This window comes from Microcebus murinus, chromosome 16, assembly GCF_040939455.1.
Source record: "Microcebus murinus isolate Inina chromosome 16, M.murinus_Inina_mat1.0, whole genome shotgun sequence".
Lineage (NCBI taxonomy): Eukaryota > Metazoa > Chordata > Mammalia > Primates > Cheirogaleidae > Microcebus > Microcebus murinus.
The window spans coordinates 29100138-29121174 of record NC_134119.1 but is presented as its reverse complement, the minus strand read 5'-3'; the positions used below and the strand labels follow the sequence as shown (position 1 = coordinate 29121174).

The 21037-nt window shown below is 44.5% G+C and overlaps 1 protein-coding gene across 1 annotated transcript; it reads right to left on the bottom strand.

The window, feature by feature from the left end:
* Positions 1-1209: 1209 nt before the first annotated feature.
* On the bottom strand, positions 1210-10902 carry DEFB123 (defensin beta 123). Its single transcript, XM_020281967.2, has 2 exons — positions 10633-10902; positions 1210-1744 (listed from the first exon to the last, which is right to left on the bottom strand). Exons 1-2 carry the CDS (start codon positions 10688-10690, stop codon positions 1599-1601), a joined length of 204 nt encoding a protein of 67 aa, XP_020137556.1. The 5' UTR covers positions 10691-10902; the 3' UTR covers positions 1210-1598.
* Positions 10903-21037: the final 10135 nt, after the last annotated feature.

The window sequence follows — 21037 nt, the reverse complement described above, 5'->3', positions numbered from 1 at the left end:
ATTCCCTCCCCACCCCCTTCCCAGCGCTAGCATCACCCCGTCAGCTTCACCCCAGATCATGAGGCATTAGATTCTCACAACCTAGATCCCTCGCTTGCACAATTTACAGTAGGGTTCCCCACTCCCAGGAGAATCTAATGCCCCTGCTGATCTGACAGGAGGCGGAGCTCAGGTGGTGATGCCAGCGATGGGGAGCGGCTGTAAACACAGATGAAGCTTCGCTCACTCATCTGCCTGCCACTCACCTCCTGCTGTGCAGCCTGGTTCCTAATAGGCCACAGACCAGTACCGGTCTGCTGCCCCGGGGTTGGGGACTGGGCCCAATTTATTCTTAGAGATTCCATTTGTGGTGGACTGGTACATTGATGGTTCTCCAATGAATCAAGCCTCCTAGTGTGCATGCCCTGGTGTAGTCCTCTTCCACATTGACCCTGGATCATATGACTTGCTTTGACCAATGAGACTTCAGCAAATGTACTACAGAGAAAAGTTTGAGAAATGCTGCACATTAAGGCTTGCCCTCTTGGACCATCACGCAAGAAGCCAAGGTTAACTTCCTTGTTGTGGACGGACCATGTGCAGAGAGAAGCAGTCACATGAGTGACCTGATGTGAGACTATCAGAAGAACCACTCAATGGTTCTTCACAATGCACAGAACTGTGAGAAATAATAAATAGTTGTTATTTTAATCCATCACATTTTGGAGTGGTTTTGTAATGCAGCAATAGAAAGCTGATACACTATTTTTTGGTATATTTATTTAAATTCTCCGTCCTTTCATCCACTTTATCAGTCTTTTCTTCTAATTTCTTTAACATATTTATAATAGTTACTTTAAAGTTATCTTTTAATTCCAACAGTGTGCCATCTTTGAGTCTGCTGCTATAGGTTTATTTTTATTCTTGATTATGGGTCAAATTGTCCTGCTTCTGTGCTTGTTTTGTAATTTTTTAAATTGTATATATGTCAGAAATTGTACTTAAAATAACTGTAAAGTCTAGAATAAATATTATTTTTTCCTCAGGGAGAGAACACTTTTTCCTCTGTTAGGCAGTTGGGACTCTTTGTTAACATACTTCTGCAAACCAAGGCAACAAAGTGCTCTTATTTCTCATGGTGCAAGGAAAGTTTTGGAATTTCAAAGTGATTACTTATTAGGTGATAACGAAAGCACAGAGATTAATAATATAACCAAAACTAATTTGTAAAAGAACCGCAGAGTTACCGAGAACAAACTAAGTTAACCTCTGAAAACGAACATACTTATATCTTAAGCCTCTGGACTTAAAGAATTCTAGAAACACAGGAGTACATAAGCACATATTTTGTTAGCTGCCAGAACTATGATGTCATCATATGTGGATTCCAGAAAATTCCACTATAGACTGTGAGAGAGCGCGATTTAAAAAAGGGCAAATAATGCTTTATTATGCAAACATCCCAAACCCCCTGAAAGGAAGTTCCTGAGAACTGCTGGGCAGACTGGCAGGCAGACACGGGTCATCCAGAGGTGTTTATTGGTAGAGCTCAGGCATCCAGCGGGGTCGGATTCAGGGCAGCTTCATCTGCATTTTCATGGCTTTAAGCTTCAAAGCACCTAAAATGACCAAGGCTTTTCTTTCGGCTGGTACTTGGGCTTCACACAGCACATTTTACTATTTGTGCAGTAAACATAGACCCTTTCCTTCCTGAAGCATTTATGGCGGCATCTGCCATGAAGATTCCAGCATCTTTGGGTGCCACCTGACACGAAGCAGAAAGAAGAAGGGAAACGGTGTCAGACTTAAGAAGAGATGGGCTCTGGGTTGTGAAAGGCTATAAAAGGATTAACACAGATACCATAGAGATCTCCAGTTTCCCTTCCTCTTCTTTCTACCCCTCAATATTTTACCTTTACCCCAGTTTTTTGCTTCCCACCCTACCCATGAATCTAGACTAAGCCACAAACCAGGACACTTTCAAAAGCTACCCTTGAAAGAGCTGTTCTGACTGTCACCAGGATGGGATTGTACCCACCATCCTGAGCAAGAGACAGGACACATGGAAGCAATGCCCAACTATTCCAACTGTAATTTGGCAAGAGTTAGACAAAACCTGCTACTTGAGGCAAACCAAAGGACATGTACCCTTCTTTTCTCTGTAAACACTCCCATCCTGCTTTGGCTGAGAGTGTTGCCTTGGTGGACGTCAGCGGAATGAAGCCTTTAACCTCTATTTGAGTCACTCACTGGTTCCTTCTGCCGGGTCTGAGACAGAGGGCCAAAACAGAGAAAAAGGGGTGGGGCACAGAGAGGGAGAGCTTTGTAGGGGTGATCCTCTCTGGACAACCAATCCTGATCCCTGCCCTCCATGGATGTCCCTCTCAGAGGATCAGGGGTGCATGAACTATTGAAGCTCTGGGAGCCTGGATTTGAAACCTGGCTCTAACAGGGGTCCTCAAACTTTTCAAACAGGGGGCCAGTTCACTGTCCCTCAGACTGTTGGAGGGCCGTTGGAGAGTGCGGCGGTGCACATTCCACACATGCGCACTGTGGGCCCCGGACGAGTTGGCTGCTAAGCAGGACAGGCAGTGGTGGCAAAAACACCCGGCAGGCCAGGCCAGATAAATGTCCTCAGCAGGCCGTAGTTTGAGGACCCCTGCTAGCACATGTAAACTGGGGGATCTTCAGCAAGTTACTTCCTTTCACAGAGCTTCATTTTTCTCTTATATATATATATAAAAAGGCATAAAATCACCTATTTCAGAGAATGATTGTGGATACTTAATAAAATAAAATCTACCAGCATTTAAAAAAATTCAGAAATAGGCCGGGCGCGGTGGCTCACTCCTGTAATCCTAGCTCTCTGGGAGGCCGAGGCGGGCGGATTGCTCGAGGTCAGGAGTTGGAAACCAGCCTGAGCAAGAGCGAGACCCCGTCTCTACTATAAATAGAAAGAAACTAATTGGCCAACTAATATATATAGAAAAAATTAGCCGGGCATGGTGGCGCATGCCTGTAGTCCCAGCTACTCGGGAGGCTGAGGCAGAAGGATTGCTTGAGCCCAGGAGTTTGAGGTTGCTGTGAGCTAGGCTGATGCCATGGCACTCACTCTAGCCTAGGCAACAAAGCGAGACTCTGTCTCAAAAAAAAAAAAAAAATTCAGAAATAAGGGGACAGAAACAATTAGGAATAAAGGAAAAAAATCTTTTCAGAAAAAATCTAACCTGAAAGAAATAATTTCAGTGGACAATGTTTTAAGAGAAATAGAAGATAAAAAAGAGGAAAAAATGTAAAAATTATAAGACACGGGACTTCTTTAGGCTGAGATGGAGTGACAGGGACCATATTTACCCTCTGGCTTTAAACAATAAGATAATAGGACAAAATGTATATGAAACCATGGTTTTCAGATACTGGGCAACACGCAGCACACGACCGTGATCCTTGAGAGAAGGGAAGCAATGGAGTGAGTCCTATGATTGCACCAGTTTACTGCTCAGAAGCAGTTTCTGGGTTATATTGCAAGAAAGGGGAGCCCAAACAGAGTCCAGTGGTCTTGCTGAATGGAGTGAATTGAGGAGATAGAAATTGATGTTCAGGGAGGCCAACTCAGCTAGAATTTGTGGTTCCTCGAGAGAGAGACAGAGAGAGAGAGCGAGCAAGTGAGCATGAATGAGTACCATGGAGATCTGCAGAGAGTATCCTCTAGTCTTTGAGTACTTATTTGTGCATGTGCTAGAGGAAACTATAACACCAAAGGCCTTGGAAAAAAACTGCCAAAAAGACGTTGGTAGAATAATTCCCAGTGACTTCGTAGGGCTGGGAATAGCTTGTTTTTTCACCTGCCTGAGTGGAAATACCTTGTAACATTTGCAGCACTCATTGTTCAGAAGGCTTTTTATTGCCTCAGTAGTGGGCTAAATTAGCCCTAGACAAGGATGCCCTGTACCCATTCTGAAAAAGCTTAAAAGTCAGTCTTGAAAATATTCATCTCATTCCAACTAACCTAATTGTATTACAGAAAAGAAATCCAACACTCTTTAAAGGAATACAACAAAATATGGAACCAAAAATGTAAAATCTGCTGGGTGTGGTGGCTTCCCTGGGAGGCAGAGGAGGGAGGATCACTTGAGCCCAGGAGTTTGAGACCAGCCTGGGCAACATAGTGAGACACTATCTCTACACAAACAAATAAAAAAAATTATCAGGGCATGGTGGTGTACACCTGCAGTCCTAGCTCCTTGGAGGCTGAAGTGGGAGTATTGTTTGAGCCTAGGAGTTCAGGGTTACAGTGAGCTATGGTTGTGCCACTGTACTCCAGTCTGGGTGACAAAGTGGAACTCCATCTCTAAAGCAAAAAACAATAAACAAAAGTAGAAAATCTACAGTGCATGGCATCCAAATATTTTCCAGGCATGCAAAAAAAAAAAAAAAAAAGCAGAAAAATATGGCCTATAATTAGGAGAAAACCAATCAGCTGACCCAGAAATCATAAAGATGATAAAACTGGCAAACAAGGATGTCAAAGCAGCTATGATGAATATGTTCTAAATGCTCAAGAAGGTACAGGGAAACCTGAGAAGGATGAGAAGAAATAAAGATGTAAAATTATTCATGTAGAGGCCGGGCGCGGTGGCTCACGCCTGTAATCCTAGCACTTTGGGAGGCCGAGACGGGCGGATTGCTCAAGGTCAGGAGTTTGAAACCAGCCTGAGTGAGACCCCATCTCTACCAAAAATAGAAAGAAATCAATTGGCCAACTAAAAAAATATATATATACAAAAAATTAGCCGGGCATGGTGGTGCATGCCTGTAGTCCCAGCTACTCGGGAGGCTGAGGCAGTAGGATTGCTGAGCCCAGGAGTTTGAGGTTGCTGTGAGCTAGGCTGACGCCACGGCACTCACTCTAGCCTGGGCAACAAAGTGAGACTCTGTCTCAAAAAAAAAAAAAAAAAAAACATTATTCATCTAGAAATACTTGAGAAGAAACACTAAATATTAAATGAAAAATATAGTGATATTAACAGTAGATTAGAGTGAAAAAGAGAAGGTAAATGAACTTGAAGACATAGCAACAGAAACTATTCAAAATGAAACATGGAAAGAAAAAAGACCGAAAAAAAAAATATAAAAGAACAGAGCATCATTGACCCAAGGGACAATATCAAGCCATCTGACATTTATGTAATTAGAGTATCAAAAGGAGAGGAGTGATGGAGCTCCAGTGGTGCAATCGGTTAGCATGTGGTACTTATATGAAAGGAGAGGATAGGATAGGAACAGAAAAAATATGTGAAGAAATAATGGCCGTAAAATTTTGTTTGATGAAAACTCTAAGCCCATAGAAAGGAGAACCCCAGTGAACTCCAACCAGTTGACTTCCCAGTTGAATAAAACCTAAAAGGAAGCATGCAAAGGCATAATCAAATTGCTAAATATAATGTTTACGAAAAAATCTTAAAACACCCAGAAGAAAAGACACATTACATAGGAAAAAAGATAAAAATAATAGAAGACTTCTTGTCAGAAACTATACACTAGAAGATAGTGGAGAGAAATCTTTAAAGTAATGCAAGGAAAAAAAGTCAGCCCAAGATTTTTTACACAACAAAAATCCCCTAAAAATGGAGAAATAAAGACTTTTTCAGATATTCAAAAACTGAGAAAATTTATCACTGAATGCTTTCACTACATGCAATGTTAAGGGAAGTTATTCAGGCACAAGAAAATGATTCCAGATGGAAATCTGAATGTCTACTTAAAGGAGTAAAGAGAGGCAGACTTGATGAATATGTGGTAAATGTAAACAACTTCCATTCTCCTTTCTTTAAAGGATAAATGCTTAAAGTAAAATAACAGCAATACATGTGGGGTTTATAGCATGGGCAGAAGTGAATGTAAGACAACAGCACAAAGCCTGAGAGAGGCCGGGCCCGGTGGCTCACGCCTGGAATCCTAGCACTCTGGGAGGCTGAGGCGGGTGGATTGCTTGAGGTCAGAAGTTCGAAACCAGCCTGAGCAACAGCGAGACCCAGTCTCTACTATAAATAGAAAGAAATTAATTGGCCAACTAATATATATAGAAAAAATCAGCTGGGCATGGTGGTGCATGCCTGTAGTCCCAGCTACTCGGGAGGCTGAGGCAGGAGGATCGCTTGAGCACAGGAGTTTGAGGTTACTGTGAGCTAGGCTGACGCCATGGCACTCTCTCTAGCTTGGACAACAAAGTGAGACTCTGTCTCAAAAAAAAAAAAAAAAAAAAAAAGCCTGAGAGAGTGAAATGGAAGTACACTATAGTGCTTTAATGTTCTTACACTACCTGTGAACTGGCATACTATAATTGGAAGGTAGACTGTGATAAAGTAAAGATTTCTATTGTAAGCCTTGGAACTAATTCAAGATCTGGCTTAGGAATTGTACAAGATGAGCCTAGACTATCTTGTCAAGATAGCCAGTCCGAAACTGTGAAACTGCTTTTGTTAACTAACAAAAGAACGAAGTGCTGAGAAACGCTCTTTTCTTAAGTCATGACTGTCAGAAACTTTGTATTTGAAGTCATATCAAAAGAAGGGAACATTATATTCTTCCCAGGGAAATGAGTCTTTTAATACAGAAAAGCAGTCTTGATTTCAGAGCCAGGTGCAAAGTGTCAGATAAGGGGTTTTGGGATACAAAATTTCATGTCTCTCTTAATTTTGTACTTTCCACGGAAGTGGGACCTTGAATCCATTTCTCAGCCTCCTCCGGACGTTAACCCCTTATGCACTGCCCTGTGGCCCTGCCTTGCCTTCAAGTCTATCAAACACTGCTTCATTTACACTGTACTTCGTCTCCCCTTCCCCTTACTTCTATAGTAACGCTATTTGTTTCTTCATTTGCTCAGGGAAGTTGCTGGCATTCTAGAGGAATTCTTTTTTTTTTTTTTTTTTTTTGAGACAGAGTCTCACTCCATTGCCAGGCTAGAGTGCCGTGGCGTCAGCCTAGCTCACAGCAACCTCAAACTCCTGGGCTCAAGCGATCCTCCTGCCTCAGCCTCCCGAGTACCATGTTTCCCTGAAAATAAGACTTACCCATAAAATAAGCCCTAGCAGGATTTCTAAGCACTTGTGCAATATAAGTTATACCCCCCAAATAAGACCTAGTGATGGGCGTGGCTACGCAGCGTATCTGCACAACCCATGCATTTCGTCAAGGAGCGGTAAAGAAGATGAGCAGCCCTTCTCATCTGCCCCAAGAGAGCTCTATTGCTCCACATGAGAGATTGGGGCCAATGATTCTAATGGAAATAGAGTCACAAGAAATTCAGGATGGAATTCGGGGTGTGTAGAGTTATGATGATGTTCCAGAATAAGATGACTTAACTATATTTGAATAATTGTAGATTGTTATACCGTACTTAGAAAAAATAACACATCCCCTGAAAGTAAGCCCTAGGGTGTCTTCTTGAGGAAAAATAAATATAAGACCTTATCTTATTTTCGGGGAAACATGGTAACTCGGACTACAAGCATGCACCACCATGCCAGGCTAAATTTTTCTATATATTTTTAGTTGGCCAATTAATTTCTTTTTCTTTTCATTTTTTGTTTTTGTTTTTTTTTTTGAAACAGAGTCTCACTTTGTTGCCCAGGCTAGAGTGAGTGCCGTGGCGTCAGCCTAGCTCACAGCAACCTCAAACTCCTGCACTCAAGCAATCCTTCTGCCTCCGAGTAGCTGGGACTACAGGCATGCACCACCATGCTCAGCTAATTTTTCTATATATATTAGTTGGCCAATTAATTTCTTTCTCTTTATAGTAGAGACTGGGTCTCGCTGTTGCTCAGGCTGGTTTCGAACTCCTGACCTCGAGCAATCCGCCCGCTTTGGCCTCCCAGAGTGCTAGGATTACAGGCATGAGCCACCGCGCCCGGCCAATTTCTTTTTATTTTTGGTAGAGATGGGGTCTCGCTCTTGCTCAGGCTGGTCTCGAACTCCTGACCTTGAGCAATCCACCCGCTTCGGCCTCCCAGAGTGCTAGGATTACAGGCGTGAGCCACCTCGCCCGGCCTTTAGAGGAATTCATATCTTCAGCACGGAGACAGACTATCATGGTGCCACCTGCAAGGGGATGAGAAATGGCTGAGGGAAGCGGCTGAACATCTCTCTCCTGTAGCATAACATAGATCCAGAAGGTCCCCAAGTTTCCTTGTTCCTGAGATAGGAAAACCAGTGACAAAATGCAGAAGCCAGTAAGGGAAGGTGTGAATAGCCTTAATCCAGGAACCAGATGAAAGATTTGGTTGAGATGAAGGGCTGAGTCAGTGGGGCCCTCAACATGGCCAAGAGATTTCATCAGCCATGGGGTCCAGTAGCAAAAGGACAGTTCAGCCACACCCAATGAGGGACATTATCCCAGAAGTCAGTGAGGGCCAGCACAGGGTCCTACCCCACCTCCTTATGTTCCTACCCCAGGGCCTTTGCCCTTGCTGTTCCCTCCAGCTTGGACGTTCTTCCCTCCACATCCACATGGCTTACCCCTTATGCTCCCTCAGGTCACAGTGAGCCATTTCATGAGCACCACCTTAAAAATGGCAAATCATCTCCCCCTGACACTCGCTGTCCTCCTTCCCACCTGTTCTTCTTATTGTATTGGTCAGCATCATGTAGCAGATGTTTCACTTATTTTTAAAATTCTCTGCATCTGGCCAGGTGCGGTGGCTCAGCCAGTAATCCCAGCACTCTGGGAAGCCAAGGCGGCAGGATCGCTCAAGGTCAGGAGTTCGAAACCAACCTGAGCAAGAGTGAGACTCCATCTCTACTAAAAATAGAAAGAAATTAATTGGCCAACTAAAAATATATAGAAAAAATTAGCCAGGCCTGGTTGCACATGCCTGTAGTCCCAGCTACTCAGGAGGCTGAGGCAGGAGGATTGCTTGAGCCCAGGAGTTTGAGGTTGCTGTGAGCTAGGCTGACGCCATGGCACTCACTCTAGCCTGGGCAACAAAGTGAGACTCTGTCTCAAAAAGGAAAAAAAATTGTCTGGATCTTCCAGCAGAATGTAAGCTCCAAGAGGACAGAAATTTTGCTCATCTTGTTTTGTTCTGTTTTGTTCACTGCCCTGCCTCTGGAACATGAAATCAATTCAACCGTATTGACTGAATGAAAAAATTAATTAACTGATGACATATCAACTCGCTTTTCCCTAAACCCAGATGCTTTCCTGGGAAGGAGAAGGGGGGATGGAAGAAAGAAGACATGCTGAAAAACCGAATATTTAGTCAAAAGAGACTGAATTAACTTGGAGATTGTTTTCACCCAGAAAAGACAGATATTTCACTGCTGAGTTTTGGCACAGCCCCTGTGTGCCTTCTCCTGCCCCTCCCTCCACCAACTCTCCCACCTCAGGTTGGAAGCTCCTGGGAAAGTTCAGATGAGTTATAGAAAATATACAAATTACATTGTTTTTTTGCTCACAAAAACTTCAGTGTAGCCAGTATTGTTCCCTTATCCAGATCTTACTACACATTTGATGTTGTCATAGCAGTTGACAAATAAGGAAATTGACACTCTGAGCAGCTGAGCTGCTTGTTGGGGGTCATACAGTTAGGAAATGGGGGATCAGGTTCTAACTGGGTTCTGGGTTTTCCTTTCTGCCCCAGGTGAGTGGTGTTTCAGGGCCACACGCAGACACTAGGACCAAGGCCAGCTAGTTTAGGAAATTCACACATCTGACTCTGTGGAAAGCTTGGTTAACAGCCTTGGGGCAGGCAGAAGCTTCTGCCAGATGAGCAGGATGGGGCAGGTAGCTCAAGCTGGACTGGTGGGATGGGCAGATCTGACCAGGGCCCTTTTCTGCTTAAGCCTTCCCACGGCTGCCTCTCCTGGGGTTCAAGGTCCAAACTTGGACTTCATATGCTCTCTCGGCTTTACCCCTTGCTGCGCCCCTAGCCCACTCCTCCGTTTTGTGCCCCTACCCTGAAGGTGCCATGCTTTCTCCCACGTCTGGACCTTTGCACAAGCTGACCTCTGTGCCTGGGAGGACACCCTTCCTCCTTCCATCTCTTCTCCTTGGCTTTCTACTTTCTACTTACTTCTCAGGACTTGGGGTATCCCTGCAGGAGAACTTGGGTATCCCTCCAGGAGGACTCTCCTGACCCCCAGGCTGGGCTGCTCCCTCCCATGTGCACCCTGCCCCCTGGCTTCCCTCTGTCACAGTGATGTCACCCTGGGTTATAAGCGCTGTTTAACTGTCTCCCCCAGGGCCATGTCATTTATCTCTGTGGTCCTAACTCCCAACACAGAGTCTGGCACAGAGGCAGCGGCAGTAAACATGAGCTTTTCTCTCCCACTAAGGTGGCTGCGATCTTTACAAAGCCTAGACCATTCTGGAGACCGTTCCACAAAAGCGCCACTATTGCCTCTCCTCTTGCCCACCGCTTCCACTCTTCCTCACACTGCAGACCGCCTGCACGTCTCCCTGGAACTGAGCAGGGGGAGGAGGGATGGAGTGCTGAGTGTAGTTGTAGTTGGCACTAACACCTGGCACCTGCTGCTGGTGAGGGCGCCTCCTAAACGTGGCTCGGAATGGTGACCCGCAGCCCGCCCTGCTGAGGTGCCCTGACCAGGCCTCAGTCTCCAAACTGCCCGTTCCCTGGGGGAGGTCCGGGTTACCTGGAGTGAGCTGGGACAAGAGCAGCAGCGTAGCCAAAGTCAGCAAAAGGAGCTTCATGGCTGGAGACCGCTCAAGGCGAAGCCGCAAATCGGATGCGACGACAGGGGCGTGCCTGGCCCTGGCTCCCGCGCCCTGGGATCAGCCGCGCGCGCCCGCGCTCAGCCGCCCCTGCAGCCCCCACGCCCCCGAGCGGACACGCCTCCTTTGGTCCTGTGGGTCAGTAGGGAGAGCGGAGCCAACAAGGTCCAAGGGCCGAGCCTCGGTCTGTCCTTCCGCCCGCCCTCAGCCGCCCGAGCCAAGGCACCGCGAGGGGGCGCCACAGACACGGCCTCCGGAGAGGGGGACCCGCGGGGAACGCGCCAGAGCAGGGTGCAGAAACGGCGTTCCAGGCAGAGGAATGTCGGGACAAAGGTTCATGTTGGTGTTCAAATCCAAAATATGACGTAGCTGCAGCAAACACTGGGAGGAAAATGGCAGTAAGAGATGCCACTCCAAGCGCCCGGCCCTCTGCCGGCACTGACAGCGCAGGGCACTGTGCCCACGGGTCACCCTTCTGGCCCCGGGCTGTGCCCTTTCCTCGGAGACCCGCGAACCCACCACCCAGCGTCCCTCCTCTGAACTCAGGGTTTGAAAACTCATTCCCTTTTCCTTATTTCCCTCGACCCTCGAGGGTGGGGGCTGCATCCTGGAGTTACTAACATCTGTTTCCTCGGGGACCTCTTTTTGTTCTCTCAGCCTTCCAAGAATGTGCACCAATTCCCTCTGTTAAATACCCTCTGCTCTGAATGCCTGTGGGGCGTCTGTTTCCTGGCTGGACCCTGCCGGATTCAGAGGTGGAGGGTGCAAAAGCACACGTAGGGGTACTCCAGGCAAAAATAACAGTGGGAACCAGCTCTGCAGGGGCAGAGAACCTATGGAATGGAGTTGCAAACTGAAAGGTAAGTGAACCAGTGAGGTCAGCAAGTTTAAATAATTCTTTCTGAAACCTTTACAAGGAAGCAAGGAAGAAACAGCATCTAGGAAGGGACTCGGTGCCGAAACCTAGCCACCCACCATTGTTGTGTTCTTCAATAATGTTTAAGGAGGCTCATTTTTTTCCGAACAGGTATTAGTTAAGAATCAAGGAAGCAGGACCACGATCAGTATTATGGAATAAAGAATTTAATGTAAGAATCAGGTACTAATCAATGTTGGGACAGCGAAGACCTGCAAAAGATCAGAGAAAAGTCGCCAGCCAGCCGGGGTGTGGGTGCAGGCGCCCAGGAAGCCGAGCTGTCCAGGCTGTGGTGGGACTGACGAGGAGCGGGAAGCACTGGGAGATTACTGGCTCTTCAAGGCTGCTGCCTGTTTGTTGGGTTCATAGGGAAATGAAGCTGGGCCCTGGGGTCCCTTTGGTCAGCAGGGCTGGCAGCTGAGAAGAAGAGCTGATGTGGAGCAGGGAGTGGAGAGGTGGAGAGGACAGCCCCGAAGCTTCGGGCACCCCGGCGTCTCTTCCCCATGCCCTCTAACCAACCGCACCTTTCAGAACACAAACGCTGCTGCTTCGCTTCTACCTCCCAAACCTCATCAAATTAAAAAAAAGTTTGTGGCAAGCTGTAACTCAATTCCATACGAGGAAGGGAGGGAGGTGCAAAATGTAGTATTATCTTAGTTTGGGTTGTTTGAATACCTGCCAGCCTATACTACAAAACATTGCAAAATGCAATTTTCTAAACTGGGGGCTAGGGGATGGGTGGGGGGTGGGTGGGTAGGATATACATTCTTTCCTAGGAAGAATGTGTGTTTTACTTTTTTTTTTTTTCATCCTTTATTGAGGGAAGATGAATGTGTGTTTTAGAATCTTTTCTCTCTAAAAGAAGAGATTTCTCCCTCACTGCCTAAAGTGCATGGATATATAGAGCTTTTTTTTTTCTTTGAGACAGAGTCTCACTCTGTTGCCCGGGCTAGAGTGAGTGCTGTGGTGTCAGCCTAGCTCACAGCAACCTCAAACTCCTGGGCTCAAGCAATCCTCCTGCCTCAGCCTCCCAAGTAGCTGGGACTACAGGCATGCACCACCATGCCCAGCTAATTTTTTCTATATATTTTTAGTTGGCCAATTAATTTCTTTCTATTTTTAGTAGAGATGGGGTCTGCTCAGGCTGGTTTCAAACTTCTGACCTTGAGTGATCCACCCGCCTCAGCTTCCCAGAGTGCTAGGATTACTGGCTGAGCCACCTCGCCTGGCCTATAGAGGATTTTTGTATTGAGGGTAGAGAGGCAGAGTTGAAACTATTCAGTGATCTAGTCCTTTTTGAGTCTCTACTTGCATCCTCTTGCTAAAGTCTCAGTGGCCTAAGCAGGTCACAAGGCTAGCCGAAATTTAAAGGGTGGGAAAATAGACTCCATCTCCTGATGTGGAGGAGCTGCAAAATATGGGGGACACCTTTGCAATCTATTACAGAAAGTACAAAAAAGTCTTACTTTTAGCTGATCAAATACACGTATAGAGTCAGAAGAATAAGCACAACTATTCTAAACCTCAGCATCAAGCTTCCTACTGCAAATCAGATGGTGCTTATTGACTGGGAATCCAACAGTGAAATTCCAGTGGATGGCTGCTATGGGCTGAATGTTTGTGTTCTCCCTGCCCTCCAAATTCATGTTAAAGCCCTAATTCCTAATGTGATAGTATTGGGAGGTGGGGATTTTGGGAAGTAATTAGGTTCAAATGAGGTCATGAGCCTCCACAATGGGGTTAGTGCCCTTATGAGAAGAGGAAGAGACATCAGAGCATCCTCTTCCTGTTATGTGAGGATAACAAGAAGGTGACCATCTGCATACCAGGAAGAGAGCCCTCACCAGACACCAAATCTACCAGCACCTTGATCTTGGATTTCCTAACCTCCAGAACTGTGAGAATAAATGTCTATTGTTTAAGCTACCCTTTCTGTGCTATTTTGTTATAGCAGGTTGAACTAGAAAATGCCTTTTTCTCAATAGTTCCAGCAAAAGGTTCAATATTTGACAAATTCTCATATTTGAACTCATTACTGAGATTCTAATTAGCTGCACCTGCTCATGTATCCACTGGGTCATGTGCCCACTTTTGAAGCCAGGAAGATGAGGACAGCCTCACCTGAACTCCATGAATTGGAAATGAAAGAAGGAGAGTTCCCCAAAGGAAAATGAAGGGACTGACCCTAGAAGAAGGTGGAATAAATGTTGGGTGAGCAAGGAAAGGAGGTGGCCACTACAGTCTCTAGAAACAGAATTCCTGGATTGCAGAGTGTGCAAATGTTAAGACCTTTGGTTTGCTTTCTTTCAAAAAGTTTACACCAACTTACACTTCTATAAGCAGAGTATGGAAATGCTATTTTCTTGATCCTATGAAATTCTGGGATTATCTTTATAAAAAAGAGCTTCGTGCCAATTGGATAGGTGAAGAATGGTAGTTTGATGTCGCTTTAATTTTTTTTTTTTTAAATTCCTGGTGAGATTTGGCCCTTTGATTCCTAATGCGATGGGCGGGTTGTGGTGTCTGGGGTATGTCCAGACGTACACAGGTGGAACAGGGTCTTCTCTGCCCTCTCATCAGTATCTAATGGATCCCATGCCCAAAACACTCTGGTGTGATGAGACCCATTCAAGGGTTCTGGGTAGAATATTATAACCAGAGCAAATTTTTGTGCTTTGACTATACAAGGAGCAAGCCTAAAAAATGTGGTTTGCAAGGACCATATAGCATATTGGGTGTAATTATCAAGGGAAGAGTAGGTAAAGAGAATTGGAGTCTGATAAGGGCAGCCCCAAGAATCCTTAGGTGTAAGCTTAATTAGCATGACCCGTGTTGGGGATGAAAAACTAGAGTTCAGCAGCGTTCCATTTTCTATGCCTTTTCAGCACCCGGAGAACCATAGTAAATTAATATTCTGTTGATCTCTACACTTCATCTTCTCCAATCTACTTTTTGGTGAGAATGAGGCTCAGAGAGGGGAAGTGACTCTCTCAAAGTCACACAGCCACTAAATGGAACAGCCAGGATAAAGAGCTAAATATTTTCAATTCTGCTGTCTCTCACTCTCAGTACCAAAGTCCTTCCTGAAACTGAGCATTTTGGGCAGCAGCGGGACCTCTTAGACAGAAAATAATCTCACAGACACATTCTCCCTAAGATCTTCTTTATTCCTCAGCTTCCAAATTGGAAAACTGCATTTGAAAACAGGAGTTTGCTTAATTTGCATTAGAACCATGATAATGATGGATGTCTGGAGCAGATAATGTAGGGCATTGAAGGGTATAGCAAAGATTGTGGATTTTTTTCTAGGTGTGATGTGGAGTCTTGAGGGATTTTAAGCTGGGTTTTAAGAAGGGCTGACATATATTTTAAAAGTATCCCTCTGGATGTTGTATAATTTATTCTTGCTGGTCCCTAAAAGGTGAAGGTGGACAAAGGGAGGCGTGTTAGCTCAGGTGTGTGGGGCCCGCACTGGGTGCAGGGGTGTTGGGATGGTGACTGAGCATGAGGAAGGCAGGCTGTCCCAGGGCAGACTGTACCCGTGGGCAGCTGGGGGCATGCGTAGGCAACACAGTTCCCAGTTGATTACAGGGAGCAGAGAGTCCAGAGCTCTCGCCTGTTTCCTGTCACTTTGCCAGACCGGAGACTGCTCTGTGGGCTACTTGAAGTCATGAAACCTTTTTGGCTAACTTTGGCTATGCTGTTGCTCTTGTCTCAGGTCATTCCAGGTAACTTAGACCTTTTCAGAGGAGGGGCCAGAGGTGGAGAGTAGGTCTTGGGCAGGGTATCCCAGGGTGCTCTGGAAAGATGGGCTGACAGGTGGCAATGTGAAATGTTATTTGTCTGGAGGGAAGAGGGAAGAGCCCCCAGATTCTGGATTAGAACCTGCCTCACCATTTGTGAGCTCTGTGATCCCACAGCAAGCCACTTGGTTCCTATGAGTTTCAATTTACTCATTTCTCAATTTGAAATAACAAATTAGGGGCAAGGTTCAACATTGAGGGGTCAACGTTGAACACATTGAAATTTTGATATGGAACAAATATAGCTTCTTTATGCCACGTTTATAATTCGTTTGAATGTTTCCAGGAGCATCCATCCTGCTGGTAGGAAAGAGTTGTAAAGAGCACAGGGGATGTATATAAACTCAGAAGACAATTGTATTCATCTTTTCTGATTTAAAACAGCCCCCTAAATTAATTCATTTTACTTTGGGTAAATGTTTAGTCTTTCAGTATGTCTACTTTCATCCTACACTTTCTCTTTCCTGTGCTGGCAGCTGAATTTAGGGGATAATGGACATGTCAGTTAAATTAAATAATTATTCATTCAATAAGTATTATTGAGTAGATTCCATGTGCCAGGCACTGTGATAGGTGCTGGAGATAAGGCAGTGAATCAACCAACCAACCAACTAACCAAGTAAACAAGTAAAATCCCCATCCTTTTGGAGCTTACAAGTCTCTTGGGCAGGACATGAGCAGAGTAAGCAGGGTGGGTTTGCAATTTTAAAAGTGGTGTTAAGGGAACGCCTCATTGAGAAAGTGACATTGCACAAAGACGTGAAGGGGGTGAGCCATGCAGATATGTGGGGAAGAGCATTCATTTATTAGTTGAGCTACTTCTCAAAGAGATACTTCCCATCATCCACTATTTGGTTACCTTGGGGTTTAGAGAGTTCAGAGAGGAAAAGCAGGATATACACTTGACTTTATCTTTGTTTATCAGTTATTGAGATAATGAATTAGTTTTCTTCCACCTCAGAGGTTGAGCAATAGGTTTTACTTAAATATTATTTATGTATTTATTTAATTTTTAGAGAGGGAATCTTGCTATGTTGTCCAAGCTGGACTGGAACTTCTAGGTTCCCTCCTCAGCCTCCCGAGAATATTATTTACTTTAAGTTCATGGTTCTAAGCCATGAGTTCAATCTATTGCAATTAATATCCTTATTGAAGTACAAATTGTCCTATTCTTGGCCTGTGGGAGCCTCTTCAATTTGGCTCATAAGTCTTCTTGATGTATCCCTATTAGTGTTTGAGAGCTTCCTGGGTATCCGGTACAACAGAAACTTTTTAGAGTCATCTTGTAATTTCCTGTGCAAGAACTGGAATCAGCCATATCTTCAAGAAGCCCTGGTTTATTTTATTTTAATGGCAGATAGTATTTTAAGACTATAATATGAATGCTAAGGATACTAGTTTCTACTGGTTTTGATTTGCATTTCTCGGTCGATTAGTGATGTTGAGAATTTTTTCATATACCTGTTGGCCATTTGTATGTCTTCTTTTGAGAAATGTCTACACATGTCCTTTGCCCCCTTTTTAAGGGGATTATTTGCTTTTTTTAATTGTTGAGCTGTTTGAGTTCCTCATATAATCTGGATATTAGTCCCTTATTGGACAAATAGTTTGCAAATATTTTCTCTCATTGGACAAGTTGTCTCTTCACTCTGTTGATTGTTTCCTTTGCTGTACAGAAGCATTTTAGTTTAATATAGTCCCACTTGTCTATTTTTGTTGTAATTGTTTGTGCTTCTGTGGTCTTAGCCATGAAATCTTTGCCTAGACTGATGTCTTGAAGTGTTTTCCTTAATTTTTTTCTAATAATTTTATAGTTTCACATCTTATGTTTAAGTCTTACATCTTGTGTTGATTTTTGTATATGGGAGAGATAGGGCTCTAGTTTCATTCTTTTGCATATGGATATCCAATTTTCCCAGTACCATTTATTGAAGAGGGTGTCCTTTTCCCAATGTGTGTTCTTGGTGCCTTTATCAAAAATCAGTTGGCTGTAAATCTGTGAATTTATTTCTGGACCCTCTGTTCTGTTCCATTGGTCTACATGTCTGTTTTTATACCAATACCTTGCTATTTTATACCAATACCTGGTTACTATAGCCTTGTGATATATTTCAAAGTTGGGAAGTGTGATGCCTCCAGTTTTGTTCTTTTGATTTTTTTCTTCTTTATTTTTGTTTGCTGTATTATTTTAAAAGACCAGTCTTCAAGTCTGAGATTTTTCCTTTTACATGATCTATTGTTGAAACTTTCAAATGTATTTTGTACCTCATTTAATAAATTCTTCAGTTCCAGAATTTCTGTTTGAGTCTTTGTCTCTGTGGTACATTTGTCATTCATATCCTGAATCGTTTTTCTGATTTCTTTGTATTGTTTTACGGAATTCTCTTGTATCTCTTTGAGCTTCTTTAAAATCAGTATTTTGAATTCTCTAGCTGGGATTTTATGAATATCTTTTTGATTGGGATCTATTGCTGGAGAATTATTGTGTTCCTTTGGAGGTATCATATTTCTTTGCTTTTTCATGTTTCTTGTGTCCTTATATTGATATCTGCACATCTGGTGTAATGGTCACCACTTCTGATTTTTTTGAATTTGCTTTCATAGGTGACTACTTTTCCTGAAGATGTATCTATGGTGTCAGTTAGGTAGGGCACTTTGGCGTTGATTTTGGGCACATGCAGTAGTGTATGCTCTGTATGATTTCTTTGGCTGTAAATGGTGTCGGTGGTATCTATGATTTCCTTGGTGTCTTGGGTGCAGTTATTAGTGGAGGCTGTGGTGAATTTTTGCTGAGGACTGGGATACCAGGTGGGTCAGTCTTGGGGCTCCAATGGTGGCAGTGGTGGGCTGAGCATACCTGCCCTTGAGCCCCAGAGCAGTGTATGCTGGCTCCAGTGTTAGTGGGTCCATGCAGGTGATTCTTGGGCTTCCAGGCAGCTTGTTTGAATGCTGGTAGTAGCAGAGGTTGGCTGGGCATGTGGCCTGGCTCTTGGTCCCTGGGCAGCAGATGTAATGCGGGAGATGGCAATGGCAGTGGTGGGGCAACCCACTGGAACTCAAGTGGTCCAAAATGGTGTGGCAGTGGCTGTGGTGGGTTGGACGGGCCCCTCCCCTGGCCCACAGCTGGCCTGTGTGGGTGGGCGCCAGCTGTGGAGGTATCAGCAGGTTCAGTCAGACTGCCTCAGACCCTAGTAGGCACACTCAGGTGCCAACGGTGTTGTACAGGGCCGGGCAATCCCTAGGGCCCTGGATGGAGTGTTTGAGTACTGGGACAGAACTAGGTGGCAGACTTGTCCTCAGGCCCTCCCATACTGTGTTCAGGCATTGGCTGTGATAGGCAGGGGTGGGGCAGAATGCTGGGGGCGGGGGCAGTGGAAGCTGTGCTGCAGGCTCCTCCCGGGGAGGGCAGAGCTGCTTTCTGCGGGGGAAGTGCAGGCAGGTTGCTGTGGGGTGACCAGTTTGCTGTAGCCCATGTAGCCTGGAGTGGCAGTGGTGGGGTTTGTGCTTGAGGTGTGTGAAAGTGCCCCCCGCTTTTCCTCCTGGCCTGGCAGCAGCAGTGCCAGTGTCAACTCCGGGCCATGATGTCGTCCTTTGGGGGCTGGGCTTTCAGAATGGCCTTCTTTTCATTTATCTCATCTTTCCCTTTTGATTAAAATATCCTCTTTTTCACTCTGTATTTCTGTCTTTTTATGTTTTTTCTTTGAGCCAGGCTCTTGCCTTGTTGCCCAGGCTAGAGTGCCGTGGTGTTAGCCTAGCTCACAGCAACCTCAAACTCCTGGGCTCAAGCGATCCTCTTGCCTCAGCCTCCAGAGTAGCTGGGACTACAGGTGCTTACCACCAATCCCAGCTAATTTTTTCTATTTTTAGTTGCCCAGCTACTCTTTTTTCTTTTGCTATTTTTGGCAGAGATGGGATTTTGCTCTTGCTCAGGCTGGTCTCGAACTCCTAAGCTCAAGTGATCTTCCTGCCTTGGCCTCCCAGAGTGTGCTAGGTTTACAGGCACGAGCCACCGCGCCTGGCCACTGTGTATTTCTCTTAAGCCATTATCAGTTTCATTTGCTCATGTGTTCCTTCTAGTTAAGTTTCTACTTATGAAATGATTTTTAGAATTTGGAGTCCTTTCTGAGGTCTCAATATCACTTCATATCTCAATTTATTTAATGCTAGTGATTTGCTTTTTAATACTATTTCATTTAATACCCACAACAGCTGTCTGAGGCAGGTGTTATAGCTCCTTTTTGGAAAAGAGGAAACTGATCCACTGAGAAATGAAGTAACCTGCTCAGGATCTCATAGTTGGCTTGTGGTGCAGACAGAGTCCAAATCCAAGTCTATGGGTTTCAACAGTCCATGGTCTTAAAAGAAAACAATCATGGAGGGCTTTGGTTGGGATGGAGTGTCAAGAGAGAATGTCAGACTATTTCCCTACCCTAAATATCTAGAGGTGACTCCTCCTTTTTCTACGGCCCCCTTTTTCTGTCTGGCATTCTGTTAGTCTTCTTAATCCAGGACCTGTTTCCCCTCACGACTGATATGGACTCTCTTCTTTTTTCTCTTTGTATTAGGCAGCACTGAATCATGCTGGGATTTTCGTGGCTCCTGCCGTAACAAATGCACCCGTAACGAAAGCGTGTATATTTTCTGCACGAGTGGTAAACTGTGCTGCGTGAAGCCCAAGAACAAGCCACACATAGTCACTAAAAAGAATTAGTGCTTTGAAGTCTGTGGCCACAAAAACAAAGATAAACTTGCCCTGTGTCTGACCTAATTAGTTTCTTGAGCTTTATTAAAATACCTTTCACTGACTTCTGCGCTTGTCTCTTACTATATATACTTAATCAAGCTCAAACAGAAGAGGTGTGGGTAAGGAAGGATTGATATATACAGGAGAGGAAACTGGACCTACTATGTGCTAGGTGTGTTATATCCTTTTCCTTTTTTCAAAAAGGAAATGTCATCTATTCCTTTAACAATTTTTTTTTTACATTTGTATTGAGGTATAACTCACACAAATTGTATATATTTAAGGTGTACAATGTGATGATTTGATATACATATTCATTGTGAGACGATTACTGCAATTGAGTTAATTAACACATCCATCATCTCACATAGTTATCTTTTTTTTTTTTTAACCATTGTGGTGAGAGCACTTAAGATCTACTCTCTTAGTAAATTTCGAGTGTACAAGACAGTGTTGTCAACTGTAGTCACTGCTATGGTTTGTATGTTTTTGTTTCCTCCAAAACTCATGTTGAAACTTCATGCCCAATGCCACAGTATTAAGAGGTGTGGCCTTTAGGAAGTGATTGAGTTGTGAGCGCTCGAGCCTCATGAATGGGATTGGGTGCCCTTATAAAAGGGCATGATATAAGGAGTCCATGTGTTTCAGTCCCTTTCATCCCTGTGCCCTTGAGGACACAATGTTCCTCCCCTCTGGAGGATGCAGCAATTGGGAGACATCTTGGAAGCAGAGAGACTCTGGGCCTTGCCACCCTTGATATTGGACTTCCCAGGCTCCGGGACTATGAGAAATACATTTCTGTTCTTATAAATTACTAAGCCTCAGACATTTTGTTATAGCAGTACAAATGTACTAAGACAGTC

Excerpts from the sequence above, each read along its gene's own strand:
- DEFB123 (XM_020281967.2), bottom strand. The coding sequence starts at position 10,690 with ATGAAGCTCCTTTTGCTGACTTTGGCTACGCTGCTGCTCTTGTCCCAG. Across the intron at positions 1,745-10,632 it reads CTTGTCCCAGCTCACTCCAG|GTGGCACCCAAAGATGCTGG; the intron begins GTAACCCGGACC and ends GCTTCGTGTCAG.